Below are 19,892 nucleotides of genomic sequence, written 5' to 3' on the forward strand. Positions count from 1 at the left end.
ACCAGAGTGCAATAACTAGAAGGCACAAATGAATGAGAGAACATGGCATATTGGTCTAAATGGATCATAGTTATGTAAAGATGAACCAGAATAGAAGTATGTTTAAATCCCAAAACTAGTATAGCTAGAGTACAAAGATGAATAGCTTAATAAGACATTTTTAGAACAGTGCAAACAATAGTGGAAGAAAATGTATCCAAAGTAACAATATAGTGGGAAAACAATTTTAATCACCACCTGTAGCCATGTGAGGTACTACCTTCATTTTTTTATTTTTTTTTTGCAAATCTTTTTTATAAAGGAATCAATGTATCTATAGAGCCTCTAAAAAAATTTCAACACCAAGAACTACAGTTTGTAGTTCTTGTTATGTTATACCATTTCTCTTTTGTAGCTTCAACCTTTTTGTACATCACCTCGTTCATAATAATATGCTCAATAGCTAGATGCTCAAACTCACCCTCCTTGGTCTTGAGCACGGTTTTCTCAAAGGACATAAGAGAATCCCCATTTCTTCAACTTTTTCTTATGATGTGGATATTCCCTCACTTAGTCTAGTTCTAATGAGTTTATGAAGAAATGATGTAGTAGCTATCCAACCATCTTTCACAAACATGCTATGTTGACTTTCCTTTTTCGACTGTCTCGATCCTATGCTTCCCTCACATAATAGAAAAAGTGAGAGTAGAGAATTAGATAAAGAGGATGAGTGCACACAAGAAGAGGAAATAGATATTGAGCTTGCGTTAGAGAAATCAAGGGAGCACTTGCTATCCTTGCCCTTAACTAGTAGTATGTTGAACAAATTTTCTAAAATGTATGATAAAGTTTGTCTTATACTCACCAATACCATAATAAAATTGAATGTTTTTTTTTATTCAATTGATTGAGCATCACACCTTGATTAGCTTTCCTGCTTGCTCAGGTTCTTCCACTAGCACATCTATTGGGTATAGATAGCTTAAGGACTTTCTAAGGTCTCCTAATGGAAGTTTTTAAATGGTGACTATAGCTACTATAATCATTAACACTTCTTCCTTATAGGTGATAGCAGTTTTGTTATTTGGATCACACCTCTACAAGACTTCTGTTACAATCTTAATGTCTACCAAAATCATCTTGAATTTCCATAAATTCAACAAAGTCTTCTTTTGAATCTTGAATATGGTACTTACCCAACTTTCGGTAAAACACATTATTTGTGGTAGTCGCTGCCACCTATTGTTCTTCTTGTTGTTGTATGTGCTCCTCCTATGTCAACTCGCCTTTGTCAACTCTCTTGTTGTTGTTCTTCCCCATGGTAGCTTGAGTGAGATGTAGAGAATCAAGTGAAGAGGATGAGTGCACACAAGAAAATAAGTAGAGGTTGAGCTTGTGTCAAAAGACTCAGAAGCTAATGAAGTGCCAAAAATGTCTACTAGAAAGTCTTCATAAAATGGAGCAAGAGTGCTTTAACCTAGTTTCTTGAGGCTCTCCTATACTGATATTCGTGCCATTTCTTCTCTTCAAAAGTTATTTTGAGGATTTAGACTTTGAGTTTTACTATTCAACCTTGTTAACCTTGTTTTGCATTTTGTAGATTGCAATAATTACGCTCAAAATGCTTGACTCATTGTCATCAAGCTTAACTTCTACCTAACCATTAGAGCTTGAAAATTTATCGATATGATCCCAATCTTCTGCCTTATTCTCTTAGCCTACCTCCCTTCTCTTCAAAAGTAGGTCGATACCGAGAAGCATTAGATATAACAATTCCTTCAATTTGTTCGTATCATTTGAGAACACTCATTCAATCAATAAGGTCCAAACCGTGCAATCCTCATATTGGGCTTTTGAGATCCTAGTTTAGACTATTAAAGAAAAACTAAGTCTCCTTTCTAGAACGCTCTTGGTTTATCTTCATGCAAGTGTGTGCTTTGCTAGTGGACAATTTAATTTTATCCCTTCTAAGTTACCACACCATCAATGTTGCAATTACAATCGTTAGGTCATCCAAGCATGACTACTCTTTTGATAGAGGAATACTTTGTTGCATGTATAGATATTTATGTTAATATACGCTCCAAGAAATTTTGAGTAAAAAGCTCTTGTATGGAATTCTAAAGTCACATATATAACTTACAAAGACAAAAGAGTATATCATATTTACAATGACAGTGCAAGGGAAAAACTTCTTAACACTATGTCCACAGGGTCTTGAATGAACCCCAAGCAGTGGGATCGACAATAGAGAAGTAGGGCACACTTATCGTGATGCTCATGATTTATCCGATCGGTTTGAGTTTAAGTGGCTAGGGGAGCAATGAAACCCATGGGGCATGTGGTTAGGGCATCATGTTGCCAATGAAGAGGAAATGCATTCGAAACCAGGTTGCATTAATGTTTTTTGTTAATATTATTGCAAAATCATTAAGCTCATGTCTCTTTCTCCATTTCATTAACAAAATCTAGACAAAGTCCATCGCTCACTCTCCTTGCAGCACCACACAACGGTAAAAATCACCGAGATGGTCTTCACTGTGTCAAGGGTCGCATACCTTTAGTACAAACCAGGTGAGGACTCACGATGACCTACAAAATTCATGGAGAGAGGATAGGCATGGAGACACTTACTATCCAAGGCACCCACATGAGCCCGTGCGTGATTTAGAGAGAGAGAGAGAGAGAGAGAGAGAGAATCCTAGCATTGAAGGAGCATCAAATAGGAAAATCAGCAAAAGTTTATGAAAAAGAACCTCTTCTTCTATTTTTCCTCTTAACTATTCCATATTCCAAATTCACCATGTGAATAAACAAAAAATGAATAAAACCAATTGTATTCCTTTATGCAACACACGATGGGAAAGCCTTGTTACACATACAAGGAAAACTCTCTGTCTTGTTTTTGGGTTGCATAAAGCCTTAACAAAGGGTTCAATTTTGGGTGCAATTGTGGACCATTAGATAAAGCTTGTTGTGACGAACATTTGGTGCCAATAATGGCTGCATGGGATGATGGTCTTTTTATGGAAGGTACTATGGGGAACCGTATCAACTAGGGTGAAGGTTCTTACCAGGGGTATAGGTCGAGATAGATGCCTGCAATGCAGAGTGGCTAGTGAAGACCTCTCGCATATGTTCAAGGATTGTCTAACGATCTGCGGCCTAGTGAGAAAGATTTGCAAATGGGTTCAAAAGAATTGGAAGATAGGATTCTTTAAGAACAATCTCTTCCCAGAAGGAAAGGTGTTCAAGAGCCAAATATTGCTTAGCGCAACACAAATTGTTAAATTTTTTTATTTCAAACAAGCTTAAAAGGTGGAACTGTCGAGTATTAAGAAATGCCATGGAAACAGCTAGTTTCACAGAGATAATACAAAAAGCAAGAGAGCGATTATTGCCATTGGAAAATGGATGAACATTGATGAGTGGAACATGGAAAGTGGTGCTGCAATGACTGACTTACATGGTTAAGGGTGTGGACTCGTGGGGTGATTCCCCTACAAGCCAATGCAACTATAGTCTATTGGAGTTGCCATGGCTCGCAGCAGGAGCATGGCATGAAATTGTAAAAAGAAAATTATGCTAATATAATCTACTCACCATTGTGAGTTTTGGAGAAAAAGAATGCAAGCTTGATTAGTGGAGCATGGCCTTTTTGGCCTTCAGAAGGCCATAGAAGAGTGGGTGGAGAATTGGTGCACTTTTTGGACCATTGATTGAGAATCACGGATTGACGACACATGTCAGGTGAGCTTGTTTTACAATGTATATGGGTCTTTCCATCATTGTAACTTGGTCCCTTCTTTTAATGCTCAATTGACTTCCTTGTTTTATAGGGGTTATATATTTTTTAATAATGTAAATGAGTCTTTCCATCATTGTAATTTGGTCCTTTTATTTAATGCTCACTTGACTTTTTTTTTTTTTTAATCTTTGTTTAGTTTATAAGTTTTATAAAGGTTATATTTTTCTTTTATAATGTAAGTGTCTCTTTTCATTATTGTAATTTGGTCCCTTTATTTAATGTTCACTTGACATTTTTTAAAAATCTTTGTTTAGTTCATAAATGAATCTCTTCATTTAAAATTTAATGACTTTCTTGTCAACTTTTTTATTTAAAACATACTTTTTTTCTTGTAAAGTTTTTTTTCATTTATAGACAATCTCTAACTAAAAAACTATAAATTGTCCTTAAATGAAAGCATTTTTTCACCACTAGGAATTTTTTTTCAGCTTTTGGTTTGATATGCAAATGTTATCTTATTACGTTAGTGCATGTATTATTATTAGAGATTAGCTTTAGAATTTTTTCGCATCTAAGATTTTTTTTTCAGCTTTTTGTTTTGATATGTAAATGTTGCTTTGTTACTTTAGTGTATGTATTATTATTAGGGATTAGGTTTAGACATTTTCAATATTCATTTCTATTCTAAATATATTATAAATTTCTTTCATTTAATAGCATGCATCTTTTTATTGTGTAATTTATTTTATTGATATATTTATACAAGAATTAGATCAATTCCTAAACTCTCACTTATATTTTATATGCTTTATGTTTTCATGAGGTCAATTTATATAACACTCATATGTAAAGGCATAAGGAGAAGTGAAGAATTTTGGTGCAATTCCTTTACCATTGAATTGAATTGTTGGATGTTCTCCATGTGGCATTTAAACGTTTTTCGATTTTAATGCGTGCATATGGGAGTGCCCCCCACTCTCTCACTTCGTTGGAGTCGAGGTAGAGCTCTCTCTCTCTCTCTCTCTCTCTCTCTCTCTCTCTCACAGGCCGCCGTAAATGTTTACCTTGTTTAATATTTCTTGAAGGCCCTTGTGAGAGGATGTTGACATTTGTGTACCTTTATTTTTAAAGAGGAGCATTGAGTATTGTGTGACACACAATCTTTCTCATCCTCTTTCACCTTTTCTAATCTGTTGCGATGCTTCCAAATGTGCTTTTAAGTCATTACCTTTTATGCTTTTCGAATATATCGTAATCTAAATAGTTCATTATTATAATGATATATTTCTCTTTTGACATCGATCACATTTATGGAAATTGCAAACTTGACTGACTGTCCCCCTTAATGTCTAATCCCTTTTTTAGCATGCCAAATAAAAAAGCATTACCCTATCGTCCCTTGGTCCCTCCCCCTCATCCAACGACGCACCCCTCGCCTTCTTCTTCACGCTCAATAGCACAAGCAATTGGAGGTCATAGGCACCTATTGGCCGCATGGTAGCTACCTACCCCCCACATTTCATCTTTTTTAGCTTCCATTCACAATGCTTCCCTTAGGATCTTATCAAATTCCCCTTTAAAAATGTGAGTTCCAAAATAATTGGCACATACTGAAGGCACTAGAAAGATGGATCTTAGGCTGTTTACACACTAAGTGCCATAGTTGGTGCTCAAGTGCCTATGTATACCTCGATACCAAGCATAGCCCTCACATTGGATGTCCAAATTAAGGCTTCCAAGCTTTTGGATGGCTCCGTATCCTTGCCAAAACAAGGCCACCAAACTTTTGGACAGTCCCCCATCCCCTATCCTTGCCAAAAGGTAGCGCCTGCCTAAGGGGTCAACCCATGTGCCCATCATAGAAATACAAATTAAACCATTAACTTGCTACATTAAAGATGGGAGGTAAGTGATTTATAACAATTTTTGGCTTTCTCAAAGAAACCCTTAGTGTTGTGTTGGGTTAGGGGACTTTCATTGTTTTAGGTGCATGATGGAGACTTACCTTTCATTTCACATTTGACATGTCTTTACTTTTCTTGCATTCTATTGTTTTAGAATGTAAAGTGAAGCTTCACCTTGCATAATTTTAGTAAATTTTATACACACATATATGGTTTTTTTTTTTGCATTCTATTGTTTTAGAATGCTAAAGTGAAGCTTCACCTTGCATAATTCTAATAAATTTTACACACACACACACATTAATTAGTTCTTTTTAGTTCACCTTTCATTTCACAACTTCACATGGCTTTATATTTCTTGCATTTTATAGCTTGATTCCAATCAGTGTTAACGTTCGAGAAAGTCTCTTTTATTAAGCGGCTCCTGATCAAGTTTCCTCCTCACAAAGAAGAAAACCGAAAATATTGTCAAAAATTTTAAGATTTGTAAAATTTTTGGACGACTTTCTCACATATTTCATCGGTTTTTCTTCCATTTACCATGGTTTGTTCTTCCATTTACCATGGTTTGCAGCTAGCTAGTCTCGATTTTCAATCGGCTCAAGATAAGTTGAGGCAATCCTTTCCCAAACATTGATACCGATTTAATTCAACCTAATAATTTTATCACTTTCTTATTGTTTTTGAAAGCCGTCATGACCCTTTCACTTGTTATAGTATGTGAAGCCCTCCCTCCCACATTCAACTGTGGATAGCCTACGGTGTTTTGGTGTGTAAACACCCTTAGCACCTCAGAATGTCCATCATAAAACTTATCTAGAGATCCGCACAAGCTCAAAGCCCATAATGTGAATCTTACTATAGAGGAAACAAACAAAGTTCACTCGGTGCTTATCGAATCTCAAAGAAAACTAGGCAAAAAGTCTCAATTGCTTATATAAGAGAATGAGAAAGAGAGTGTGTGACCCACTACTCAATGTCCCTCTTTCTTTCTTTTTTTTTTCTTTAAAGGAAAACAAATGTCAACTATTTCTCACATTAGCCCACATATACATAAGGCTATGATCACGAAAAAGGAAGAACATAGCAAAAGGATTCCCATCATCTACTTGTCATGTGGCCCTACTACTCCACAAGCTTTATCCAACGGTCCACAATTGCTCCCAAGACTTCCTTTAACTAAGGCCTTATGTATGCCGAAAACAAAGTTCGCTTTGATAATGCAAACGTACATGCATGCATCTAGTTAATTTGAAGAAGAATGATAATGCACACAAAGGAATTTAGGTACAATATATACCCTTTGTATGTTCTTAGGTGCCTTACAAGCCCTTTGCATGGAGTTCACATGCACAAAGGTGTACTATACGTGTTCCAAAGAAATAAGTATAGGCACAATGTATAGCTTTTCCTTGGGTGCTATTTGCATGTGTGGCATGTACAAAGCTCTACATATCCATTTTGTATATCATTTGGTTGGGAAAAGGAGAGCAAATCTCATTGGAAGGACATTTTTCTTAGAAATGCCCAAGGGGACCTACTGTGCGGACAAGGGACGGCTCGTGGCAAGGGTTACTTCTTGGTGGCATTTGGATGTATGCATCTCACGGTGATGGAGGTTATGCCTCCTCCCATATGCAGCCATATATGCTCTGATCGAGAGGGTGGCTCCCTGTTTCAGTCAATGTATGTGCTAAGTACTCGTGATATGGTTGGGTGGCTCCCTCACAGCTGATGTAAATTTGTTTTTTGGTAGCCCTGCACCACTTTGTTGAGGGTGATTTGGTGGTTATGGTGATGGCCTGGCTCGTGATGAGCAGGCCTTATGATGTCTTTTTTTTTTGTTAACTAATATATTCACCCACATATTGTGGGTTTTGCCAAAAAAAACAAAACAAAAAAAGCCCAAGGAACAGCTTGATTTACCTCTACATAAAATGGTGCACATACGCTACACATGTATGTCCACATACATTTAATAGATGATCAACGTCTTTTTATTTTGTTACAAGCATACACGAGCACACAAATAAACATAAAAGCAATACGTTTGCATGCCCATATGTTCATTTTTGTGTAGTACATATTAATGTTTTGGGCAGTTTCCCAAACTTTGGGACAACAGGGGGCATAGAACACTCCACAAACAAACCCGTTTTCTTAGCCTTGTTTTGTAAGGTCAAGCTAATGATACAACCGGGATTTTTGCCAAAATCCAAGGTATTTTTTAGGCTAAATGCCCAATTTTTAACCTTGCAAATCACCCATTTTTTTCATTACCGGTCAATAAATTTTAACTAAAAACGGGATATATGAGCAATTAGAAATTCTATTAGAAGTTTCACATTCCAAATTCACAACACAAAGGAAAACCTTATGGAGCAACTTATGGGACATTCTTCCAAGTAAAATTCCATATAGAGAAGATTAGAAGCTCTTTAATCAAAGTGGCAAGTAGCATCACATATGGTGCATAATTTTAATATTAATCTTAAGGTAAATTATATGTCTTCTCTCTTAATGTTCCTTTGTTGTCTTTTCTTTGGCAAGCCTTCCATATAACACATGTTAAGCAACCAACTAGGTAGCTTTTTGACTAGAGGTTTTTCTTGAAGAAATTACTACACTTATGTCACCAAAAGGAATGTCTCGATTATCTTCTTTTAACAAGGGAGAAGAAAGTTATAACAGTATAACATGAAGACAAAATCAACACCACTTTCTTTTCATGGTAGACATTATTAGACCTTGATGATTCTTGTTACTAATCTGTTGAAAAGCAAAAGTCCGGCATTATTTTTGAATGAGACAAGATCGTTATACTTTCAATCACCAAAAGACATGGTCATAGGTTAAAATTTTTAATTACTTCTCAATGGATTGACGTATGTATGTCTGTATATACAAATAATTTTCCTCTATTTTCCTTTATTAGAATCATTGCTCCAAGAAAATCAATGTTTTATTACTTTTTTTTTTTAATCATTGTCCGAGAAAATCACTTTTTTAATACATAATTTATTTTTTTGCATCATCGTCCAAAAATTTCATTATTTTATGCCATTTCAACGTGATAATTTGAGAAATGAGTTATTTTCTCATTATTTTAATTCAAACTAGTACGGCCGGCCGCCTTCGACGGCCTCTCTCTCTCTCCCCCTCTCTCCCTCTTTATCGCGTGCAAAGGGGCTTTTTTTAGTTTTGGACTTTAGCCTTCAGGTCGCAGATTGCGACACGTGTAAAGGGCTCCCCCTTCTACCATATTATGTTAGTAAATTTTTAATAGAATATCTACTTTTTCTCTTGCTCCATACCAACAATATTGAATTTTCAAATGGCACAATTGTAAGCTGAGACACATTTCTCAAACATTGATTTGGAACTAATTAAAGCGTATTTACTTGAAATTCTTTGAGCCTTTTCTCCAAAATATAGGATTGATCTTAGTACGTCAATATCTTAAGGTTCATGCTTATATCACATAATGCCGCTTTTATAAAGCGCTTAATAGGTGTCTCATATGTGTTTTCCGTGCAATCTTCAAATTGAGGAATAGCATCAAATGTACTACATGTACTTGGTGGGGTCCTTCAGCATTGTCATGCTTACTTCAAATTTAAAAAGGAGTTATTAAACATAAATAACTCTGTTTTACTTTGGAATATTCTTTTTCGATGGTTAAAACTCCATGATAGGAAAGAGTGTGGTCAATTACCCAAGTTTTTCATATCCACATCATAGTGCACCTTATGACTTCAAGGTGTCCCAATCAATGGGAAACGGTTTAAGGTGATATGCTTACCAATATAAGTGCTTCAAGAATTAATTAATCAGGAAATTATCATAAGAAAAGAAAGTTCCTTTTGGCAAAACCACCCACTTAGAATCTTTTGAACATGCTTGCAATGGCCCCCTCCTTTGTTATCAGGAATTTTGTTGTCAGCGTTTTGAGCACTAGCAAAATTGGAGGTAAATTGGTCAAATTATATCAAGTCCCTTTTCCCTTTTAGACCATAAACCATCTCCTTTTGCTCCACTAACCATACTTTACAAATAATCCCTTGGTGCTTTATGTTTTCTTTGTGCCGTTGCATAGAAAAGTATGGACATCAATCAAGCTAGACACACAAAGGTGTCACTCCATTAACAATGGAGCACAAAAGGGTTAATCGTATGATGCTCCACAAGCAAACAATATATCGTTTCCACTGCGCAAAAAAAGTGTTTTTGCAGTTTATTTTTATTAATATAAATGCATGTCTCCAACATTCTAAACCAAGTGCTCCAAGCTTTTAAATTGTGCATTTATGCCTCTCTCTCTCTCTCTCTCTCTCTCTCTCTCTCTCTCTCTCTCTGGATAGTTTCCTTCGCCGTTGAGACACTCTTCTTCTTCTTCTCTCTCTCTCAACATGCCTTGAGTTCAAGACTCATCTTTGAGGTCTCTTGGATTGTTCCTACAATATTAAAACCTCTCTCTCTCTCTCTCTCTCTCTCTCCTCCTCCTCCTCCTCCTCCTCCTCCTCCTCCCCCCCCCCCCCCACATGTAAACTTTTGGTCTCATAGGTCATTTTGGCCGTTAATATTACATTTCATTTCATTTCTCTCTCTCTCTCTCTCTCTCTCTCTCTCTCTCTCTCTCTCTCTCTCTTTTATACACACACACACACATCCACCCACCCATCAAACTCCCACAAACCCATAGATGACATTAGAAAGATACGCACCCATAACCTCTTTCTTCGTTGTCACACACGTGGTTACTTTATGAAATTGTCTCAAAGCAATACCAAATTGAACTATTCATGGGGATCGTTTACCTTTCAATCACTATACATGCATTTACATATGTATATATATAGATAAGCACTTACTTATCAAGGCGAGCCGTGGTACAGCAGATCAGTTGCTAACATGTGGCTGCCGCTTAAGGATTGTCGAAAGGCTAAATCGTAGCTCCATACCTAGACCTTCCGGTACTACCACTGCTACGTTATTTTCTTCTCAAAATAACATCCAAGGTAGGGTGTGTGTGTATTTGGGTGTATGTTTCAACACATGAGAGAGAGAGAGAGAGAGAGAGAGAGAGAGAGAGAGTTAATCAGACCTGTAAATAATCTGCTTCAACTTCTCGTCTTTCGCAGCATCCAGCGAGAGGCTAAAGGTAGGTATATAGGTGGTTCTTAACATCTAAGCTCCATCCCAAATTGATATCTGCTGAATTAAGAGCTCAAGCTCTTCATCAATTTGAGCTGGAGCTTAGGTATCAAGATCTTTTAATAGATATCATGTTGAATCTGCGTTAAAAGTGCTTGATGCCATGAGATTCGTAGGGCAAGATACGATGTAGAAAAAGTTTGAGCAACATAACCAGCTTTGCTTGTCCATCTCAATATCATGCCCCTTCAATTACCAATTTGTGATATGAATTTCGTACGACGCGTAATGAGCTGTAACTACCAGTCATTTTTATTCATCCAAACAATCTTAACTAATCATCCTCCTTGATGTGTATGAAAGGCTTATCTATTCAGGGAGTGAGTTTCAAAGAGAGATCAATGGCAACACAAGGTGGTGTTGCTGACATTGCCATAACTATCACACCACCTCTACCTCCGAACATTCAGCAAGAACAAACAAGTCCCTCTTCATCAGCCCATATCAATAGCTTTGTCAAGTCCCTCGACAGAAAAGCACGAAGCTACTTCAAGACATTCGAACGCAGCTTGAGTTTCTCTACAGGTGAATCAAGGTCAGCATTTCTTTATTTGTCATGTTTTATCATCAGAAAAACATCGTGCCCTTTCTGTATGGAGACGTGATTTGCCATTGGCATTACGTACAAGATATAAAACACCTCCCAAGAGGCAAACAGAAAAACCTAATGCTTTTATTATTTTAACAAGAAGAGCCATAATCTTCTACCAGTGCATTTTGATAAAATTATTTCTCTTGAACAAAAACAAGAACATGTATCTTACTGAAAATGCAATTACGAAATCACCAATAAAGGCATAAAAGAGGCAAGTTAGTTGAGAAGAGAAATTCTGTATCTAAACCCTTTATGTGGTTAGCATAAATATAAGGCCCAGACTGTTTGATTTTATAGTACAAATGTCTATCAACAGTTGTTTGAAGGTCAACGGTATCCTGGCAAAATATCACTCAAATGAATGTTAACTAGCTGGCCCAATTTCCTCATTATCTGTAAATCCTCCTCAAGCATCCATGCTCCCTAAGAAGTCTAGGAGCTAAGTTTTTTTCTAATCCTCAAGACATTAATTAAGAATAATTATTGCTTGATCTTGTACCCTCAATTATTATTCAATACAATAAAGCAATAATTATGCTTAATGCCTTGAATTCCTTGTCATTCGTGCATTGAATAATAATGTTCTCTATTAGGAAGGTCACACAGTCTCTAAAACATACAACCTTGTCACATTGCTTCTTGGTAGAGATGAAGATCCATCTTCCATGACTATTGAGTTTCTAAAAGCGCGACTTCAAGCTCAACGAGCGGAGTACAAAGCAGAGAAACAAAAAGCCCAACAGCTTGCCAAAAAGGTAGTGATTATCATTAGTCGTTAGCACTACATAAAATGAAGGCATTAAGGACAAATCAGGATTCAAATTGCTTTTCAGGTATTGGAGCTTGAAAAGAGATTATACGCAGAAATCGAGAGGAGGAGAAAGGCGGAGCACCATGGCCTCATCCTTTCTCCAAGATACAGCACTAAACTACGAAGTTTTCACTCTTACAATGAGAGAATGGAACTTCAAAAATTTAGAGAGCCTTCTTCTGGAGAAGAGCACTCTGATTGCTGCTCAGAGATCTCCAGTAGTGAGGATGGTATCTTTCTCATTTCACCGTCCTCTTTGCGACATCAATTGGAGCATCAACACATGACTAATCAACATGAAGGTCTTCTTAGCAAAGAAATCAATGAAACTTCTGTGATGGATAAGGAATCCATAATAATCAATGATGACGAGCTAAGGTCTCAATCCCCCCCTTCCCGTTCTCTCTGTATGTGTGTGTGTGTGTGTGTGTGTGTGTGTGTGTGTGTGTGGAAAAAAAAGGAGCAAAAACAAGTTACGCTTTTTCATATAGACCTGCCAATAGAAATAGAGGCTCAAATAGGCAAACAAGAATGAAGCAGGCACAGAGAGAGAGAGAGAGAGAGAGAGAGAGAGAGAGAGAGAGAGAGAGAGAGGGAGGGGGGGTTTGCTGCTTTTAAACGAATTAACGACGTCATATGCTGGATGCTTGACACTTGATACCTCTGTTTACTAGTGCACAAACCATTTTCTCTTGCTTCCATTACCATTTACATATACAAGATACCACTCATGCGTGTTGCCACCTACAATCACCATACTGATTTTGGAGATGCAATGCTTGCACTTGCACACCACAAACACGTGAAAGTCACTCTTTTGCACCTTTGTAGTTTGAATTGGCAAGCCTGTAAGCAGCTGTTGGGTTGCACATGATTACAGAAAGAAAACATATGGGGGGTCAAGAAGAGAGCTATATGTACCAGAAAGGAGCGAGGACTTCGACAACAATGATACATGGCACACAACTGACAGCATGGATCCACACCCTTCTAAGATAGCTAACACGGTCAATAACTCTAGCTCAGAACATGAAAAACCTCTTGATGCCGAGCAGTCTGTTCTTTACAATCAACCTTATGTACAAACAGGTACTCTCTATGAGATGGATTTTGACACCAGATCAGAGAAGCCACACTATATAAATGCCACTAAAGAACCCATGTTCAGCTGCCTAACCTGCCAGCAAACCATTCCCCAAAACCACCTTCCTGCTGATGGAATGACACATGACAACTTCTCACATCTAAAAGGGGCCCATGCCCTAGACTCACCGACACCCTTGGAAGCAGGAAAAACACCTGATTTTGGCTTAACAGTCAAACCAGGGTCATTGAAAGACATCGGACAAAACCAGGTCCATGGGTACACCTTTGTTCACTCTGACACATACAAAAATGTGTCAAGTGGCGAGTATGTAAAGGCCATTCTTCCTTTAGATGTGATAAGAACTTTAGAGGACTATGAAATAAGCCTACTTAGACTCAGTTTTGAGAAGCTTCCTTGTCCTTGTAAAAAGGGAAGTCCCAACTCTTACAATTCTCTTTCACCTCTGCAAGCAAGTCGGGGGGCGAGGCGCCATGGATATCGGATGTCGTTAGATGGTGGAATGGACAGGCTGCAGGAAATGAGGCATAAAGACAGGCAGAGCAGCTCAAGGTAGTCAATGAGCTGATTTCAAGCACTTCTGCTTCAAAGATGGGTGTCATGCATTACCCCCTTTAAGAATTTAGGTTAAAAAGGCCCTTTTTCCAGCTCAAATTACAGGTGACAAATTAAGATTTATGGATTTCATGAAAGATTGTAGAAGCACCCAAAAGAATCAATCTAGATCAGCAGCTTATTGCAAAAAACAATTGTCGCAAGTAAGAGTCTACCACCGTCAAGACACCATCTCAATGCTGTACAACTTTCCTCCTCTAGCTACCAATCTCAAGATCCCAACGTCTTTTTGGCATTGACCATTGGCATCATCTTTCACTAACTAAATCAGGCTGGTAAAGTGTTAAATCTTCAGGACTTATCTAGACACTTTGGACTACATCTGTCGGTTGTGATCCTCAGTAGTTTGGAGTGTCCTCCACAAATATGACATATATACCTATATGAATTCCGGAAAACCCCAAAAACCTAAAAAGAAAACGCAATGTTGCAGCCTATGATAGTCATCCACAAGACAACATAACCATGATCTCCATCATGCTTAGTTTTGACTTGACACTAGATATCGCACTATACCCACGAATGTGATCAGTGCCCAATCGCCATATAATTTTAACTAGGTATCAACGTACCTCCCACATGCACATCCTGCAAATGCACAACTTACATCCAAACGACTGGATAAAGAGTTTGTTTCATGACTCTAGAAACATCCAAAGAAATTCAGCACCACATAAAATAAGGAAAGAAGTATTATAGCCCAAGCATAGGCCCTGGTGGCTGAAGCTTCTTAATCTGTTGAGGGTACACATGGAAAAAGATCTCACGGATTTGTCTATACCCAATCTTGTACACAGCACATTTCACCAAAGGGCACCCATAAAAGCCGTTCCAACTTTTTGTAATAGAAAACGGAAAATGATTTCAATCACTGTTATGGTGACCATGGTCAAGCATCCATTGCGTACAATTCAGGAAACAGGTCTTTCCAATACAACAATAAAAGTTGCATCTAAACAATCACAGCATATCCATTCTTAGAGTGCACGCTTTCAGCTCTGATGGTTTTATCACACTTGAGGTGCCTAAAAATGTCTTAAAGTATATGTACAATGGCCTATGGTTAGTTCAATCTGTACCTATGCACATCTTGGTAGTCTTTACCTACTTAGGACTTAATGGACTCAAAACATTTCAACATGTGCACGATGCTTCTGTATATATACAGAGACGAATCCATTTTTAGGAGGTTTGGCCCTTGTGCGACTAGCTCCCTGGAGTTTTTGCCTTGGCTCTATGAGCAGTGTGGCCACTTTGGACAAGTAATCAAGATAATATGGCTCTATGGGCAGTGTAGCCACTTTGGACAAGTGATCAAGAGAATATGCCTGTAGACGACCAGAATTCCAACACTTACATCACTTGAACAAACTGAACTAAAATAAGAGTGAAGGTAGAGATGGGAGCAGGTGGAGCAGGCTATTTAATATATACATAATACCAATGCTACTATATGCAGTTCAAGTATGAACCCGTCTTATTAGGCCTATCATGGAGAAGATCAGAGGACCCACACACTGATACTTTCACACATGATACTCATTAGGTCCCCAAAAAAGATTGAGGGTGAAGTTTGATTTGTCACCATGTTAGAGTTGATCATCTCTCTGGACAGAGCTACTAGTGCCCCACTATCTCCTAGGGGTGGATCATAGGGAGTGGGGGCTGTTTTGTGGCTGTGCCCTCTGGCCTTTGTGAGGTAGTTTCTCTCCCATTGGATCGTCTCTGTCAAGACAACACAGTCACAAAGCATGCACAAGTACAGCCTAATTTTGGATAAGAAACATCAATCACATTGTCATCTGCTCAAAACCTATGTGCCAAACAGTATTCCGAGAAAAATCCTCATCCCGGGCATACACAAATTCGTTTAAATCAATCCTAAACAGAGAGCATAACACTATTTCCCTGCATAAAATTATATGAATCACTATTTTTTCTTTCCGAGAAAAAGATCCTTCTATTAGTTACTGAAAACTGCCCATAGGGCTACATCCACCTCTCCATGATGGGGAGACTCTCCCAATGCAAAAACAGCATATATACAATGAGGCTAAATCAAGAGATGGGAGGAGGGAAGAGCCACACAAGTGGACAGTAGTGCCATCTGGGCACCCCCTGGACTATGGTGTAGAAAGGCCCAGGGCGCCAGAGTCGAAGGAAAGCCTCGCGCCGCTCCCGCATGCGGTCAGAGCTGCCCTGTAGTCCCTCAAGCTGTCCTCTGAGAGTATGGATCAGCTCTAGCCAAAAGTCACGAACAGTCTCTGCTAGTGGCACAGGGCGAGCCTCAAAGATGCGGAAACAGCGGGCCCGCCAGATGAACCAGAGAGCTAGGCCACTGATGAGCTCCCAACACTCCTCTCTCTCTCACTGCACCACTCTTGTGGAGTAAGCTCTGTAGCAGGCTGGAGTGTAGGTCGCCCCCCCTGCATCACTATCATCCTGCTGGTGGAAGATAGCTCAAATTGAAGTGCCGGGCCCGTGAGGGTGGACCAAGCCGCTGCCCCCCAAGTGTACTGTCGAGCCGTGGAGAGGGCAGGCATCAGCCGAAGAACTCGTAGCCACACCTGCTGGGCCGAGGGACAGTCCCTAAGACAGTGACGCTGACTCTCCACCAACTGGTCACAGGCTGCACATGCGGCCAAGAGACCACTATGCACAAGCCAGCTCCCTACTGCTGTGGCTCTGTGTGCAACCAGCCACTAGAACAAAGTGACGCGCCTCGGCTGTCTGGAGTCCCACAGCCTCTGCCAAAAGGCTGCCAAGAACTCAACTGTGAGGCCCTCCTCCTACCAATGACGTGCTGCAGCGGGGCGGGCCTCTCTCTATGCTACAAGTATATGACGTCCAAGCCAAACAGTGTACTGAAAGAAGGAGACTCCTGGGCGGTCTGCAGAAGAGAAAGGGTCCCTCCATAGCCACTCACCAAGATCCCACTGTACTCGTGCCAGTGGACAACACTCCCAAGCCCATAGCCTCCAGTGTCCAGTCTCAAGAGCTGCTGGGTCAGGGTCTATGACGCAAGTCCTCCCACAGATGCCCACAACTCGGATCCTCTGGAAACAGCACTCTGCTACCTGCGGGGCCTCTACTGCAACTCGCTGTAATCGTCCCCCACCCTGAAGCTCGAAGAGCAGGGCTGGGACAGTCTCTGAGCAGGCCCTGACTGAAATGAGAACCTCCAGTCGTGTGAAGGCTCCCATCCACCGGGGTGCTACTGGCTCGAGAGGCGTGAGCCACTCAGCTGGAACTGACTCTGAGATGTCCTGACACATGCTCTGCACCCCTCTCATGCCCTGTAGCTGGACACCCTGCACCTCCTCAGACAAACCTGTGAACTCAAGCCAGTCACCTAGAGAACGCGCTGGACCTGCTGCCATGGGACCCCAAGAAACATGAGGCCGACTCCCAACCAAGTGGCCTCTCTGAGTGCTAACCATGGGGTTCCGGACGAGGGGCTACCGTAGGCGCTCCTCCGTGCACGTCGGCTGTCTCTGGTCTAGGCCACGCCGTAAGAGCTCCCAAGATCGAAGCAGACTCACAGCGAATCGGTCCTCCAGTCTCCTGCTCAAACCAACTCGGCGCAACTCTGTAAAGATCCATCTAGTCGAAGGTTGCCAAGGGCCTCCTGACTGAGGCACCCTGGCACGAAGCCTCTGTAGTAAGAACTCCTTCCAGGGCTCCTCGCTTGGAAGTCCTCTGACGACGAACTTCCCAAGAAGGGCTCTGCTCTGCTGTGCTGGATCAATGATCCCAAGCCCTCCCTGAGAACAAGGAAGTGTGATGACCGACCAAGCCACCTTGGCTCGGGCAATCTGAGTGTCACGACCTGACCAAAGGAAGTTCCTGATCAGCCTCTCTACCTGGCTGATACAAGAACTCGAGAAGATCCACCAAGAAGTGATGTACCACATAGTCGCCAACAACACCTGGTTCGCAACTACTACTCTACCAGCCAGCGAAAGTCGTGCTGACCTCCAATGTAACAGCTTTCTCCTGATGGACACGAGAAGAGGAGCAATCTGCTGCTCGGGGGACAAGTCCAAACCAACCTGACAACCCAAGTAACGAATTGCAGTCCCTGGAGGAATCCACCTGAAACCCTCTCCTGGCATCCAATCTGCCACAGGAGCACTGCCAACCGGGAAAGCCACTATCTTTCTCCAGTTGATAAGTGCGCGAGATGCACAGCAGAAGGTCTCCAAAGCCTGCTCACATCTGTGTAGATTGGCCTCCTGGCCCTCTAAGTACAAGGCTGAGTCGTCGGCAAACTCAGCATCCAGAAGCTCATCTCCCCGTATAGGGAGTGCTAAGCCCCTCAGACCAACCTGCTGGGACACCAAAAATCTGCTCATCGCCTCCGCATAGAACAGAAAGAGAAAGGGGGCAAGAGGACAACCCTGTCTGATAGATCGTGTGAGCATGAAGCGCTCACCTCTACCTCCTGCCAAAAGCACCTAACTGTGAGCCTGTCTGTACAAAGCTGACACCCCTCTGATCCAAGCATCTGAGAAACCCATCCTGCGTAGAGTGCCCTCTAGAAAGTCCCAGTCAACTCTGTCGTATGCCTTCTCAAAATCGAGAAGAAGAATCACAAGGTCCTCCCCACGGAGCTGTGCCAGGGCAGAAGCCTCCCAGAAAGTGAAGATGTTGTCAAGGATACTGCGTTCCTTGACAAAACCTGTCTGAGTCCCATGTATAAGGCTCTCCAAAAGTGGCTGAATCCTCAAACTCAGAGCCTTGGCAAGAATTTTGTAGGCTGAGTTGAGAATGGTGATGGGGCGCCACTGTCGAATCTCATCCAAGGAGCCACCCTCCTTTGGAATGGGGTAAATCAAGCCGTCACTCATGCTATCCGGCATCACTCCTGTGTGCAGAATGTACTGAAAGGCACTACAAAGATCTGGGCCAAGCAGGTCCCAGTACTCCAAGAAGAAACTGGGAGTCAGCCCATCCTCACCTGGACAGCTACCACGAGGTAGGGCCCTAAGAGCCGTGTGCAGCTCCTCAAGCTGAAGAGACATCTCTAGTCTCTGGCGCATCTCCTCAGTCACAAGACAAGGCATCTGTGCTCAAACCTGCTCTCTGCATGCATCCTGCCGCTCTGACTGGGGCTCAGCCGATAGTAACTCACGGTAAAAGTCAGTAGCAACTGCACGCATATCCTCTGGCTCACAAACAACTGACCCATCGGGTCTCCTCAACTGATTGACCTTGGCATGCGAGTGCCGAGGTCCCACTGTCTCAAAAAAAACACCTGTCACTCTGTCACCCACCTGAGTCCACTGAGATGTCTGTCGGTGAAAGGCAAACTCATGACGCCTCTCCTCTGTGCAAGCAAGCTCCTGTCGAGCCTGCTGTAATTGCTCCTCCAACCATGGACTGTCTGGATGCTGCTCCTGCATCCTCTGTAGTGAAGCAATGCCTCGTCTCAGACACTGCTCCTCCTCTCTCGCTGCAGCCCGTCGAGCCAGAGACTCCTGGAGAAAAAAGTGGCTAAGCTGAGCTAGGCCTAAGGCCACTCTGTCTGCAAGTAGAGCCTGGCTGTCCATGCCCTCTGTCCAAAGAGCCTCTACCCTCTCTTTGAGTGCTGAGTCCAACAAGACCCGCTCTGGGATGCGAAGCATCGTGCTCCCACTCCTTTGCCTGTCTGCCACTGTGAGGATCACTGGTGCATGGTCCGAGAAGGATGTCCCTCCCAGGATGCCCACTGATCCCCCCAAGTCACTGAAGTGGTCACTAGTGTAGAAGCGATCTATCCGCGATAGATTCACTCCACCCACTCTGCGGTCTGACCTAGAGAAGGCAAGACACCACAATGTGCCTACATCCTGCTGATTCTGGGGGTGTCACCGCAAACTTGGCCAGTGGCCACAACATCTGCAATCTGTAACTCCAAGTTCTCCCATGTGGTGAGAGAA

The 19,892-nt window shown here is 41.2% G+C and overlaps 1 protein-coding gene and 1 long non-coding RNA gene across 4 annotated transcripts in view; one reads left to right on the top strand and one right to left on the bottom strand.

Moving 5' to 3' along the window:
- Positions 1-11,076: 11,076 nt before the first annotated feature.
- LOC147461321 (uncharacterized) overlaps positions 11,077-19,892 on the bottom strand; it is a 71,181-nt gene continuing 62,365 nt past the window's right edge. The window contains exon 2 of the long non-coding RNA XR_015187584.1: positions 11,077-11,364. This is a non-coding gene — a long non-coding RNA (uncharacterized LOC147461321). The remainder of the gene's footprint in view (positions 11,365-19,892) is intronic.
- On the top strand, positions 11,187-14,265 carry LOC147461322 (uncharacterized). Of its 3 annotated transcripts, none has more exons than XM_086508894.1 (4): positions 11,187-11,380; positions 12,087-12,195; positions 12,274-12,629; positions 13,132-14,265. In XM_086508894.1, the coding sequence occupies exons 1-4, from the start codon at positions 11,187-11,189 to the stop codon at positions 13,910-13,912; spliced, it is 1,440 nt and encodes a 479-aa protein (XP_086365020.1). In that variant the 3' UTR covers positions 13,913-14,265. The 3 variants fall into 3 exon arrangements, with proteins under 3 accessions (XP_086365020.1, XP_086365021.1, XP_086365022.1); XM_086508895.1 differs by having other exon boundaries at positions 11,235-11,370; XM_086508896.1 differs by having other exon boundaries at positions 11,261-11,380; positions 12,038-12,195.

This window comes from Adiantum capillus-veneris, chromosome 3 (assembly GCF_014529385.1).
Source record: "Adiantum capillus-veneris isolate H3 chromosome 3, ASM1452938v2, whole genome shotgun sequence".
Taxonomy (NCBI): Eukaryota; Viridiplantae; Streptophyta; class Polypodiopsida; order Polypodiales; family Pteridaceae; genus Adiantum; species Adiantum capillus-veneris.

Excerpts from the sequence above, each read along its gene's own strand:
- LOC147461322 (XM_086508894.1), top strand. The coding sequence starts at position 11,187 with ATGGCAACACAAGGTGGTGTTGCTGACATTGCCATAACTATCACACCA. Across the intron at positions 11,381-12,086 it reads TTCTCTACAGGTGAATCAAG|AGATGAAGATCCATCTTCCA; the intron begins GTCAGCATTTCT and ends GCTTCTTGGTAG. Across the intron at positions 12,630-13,131 it reads ATCAATGATGACGAGCTAAG|AAAGAAAACATATGGGGGGT; the intron begins GTCTCAATCCCC and ends ACATGATTACAG.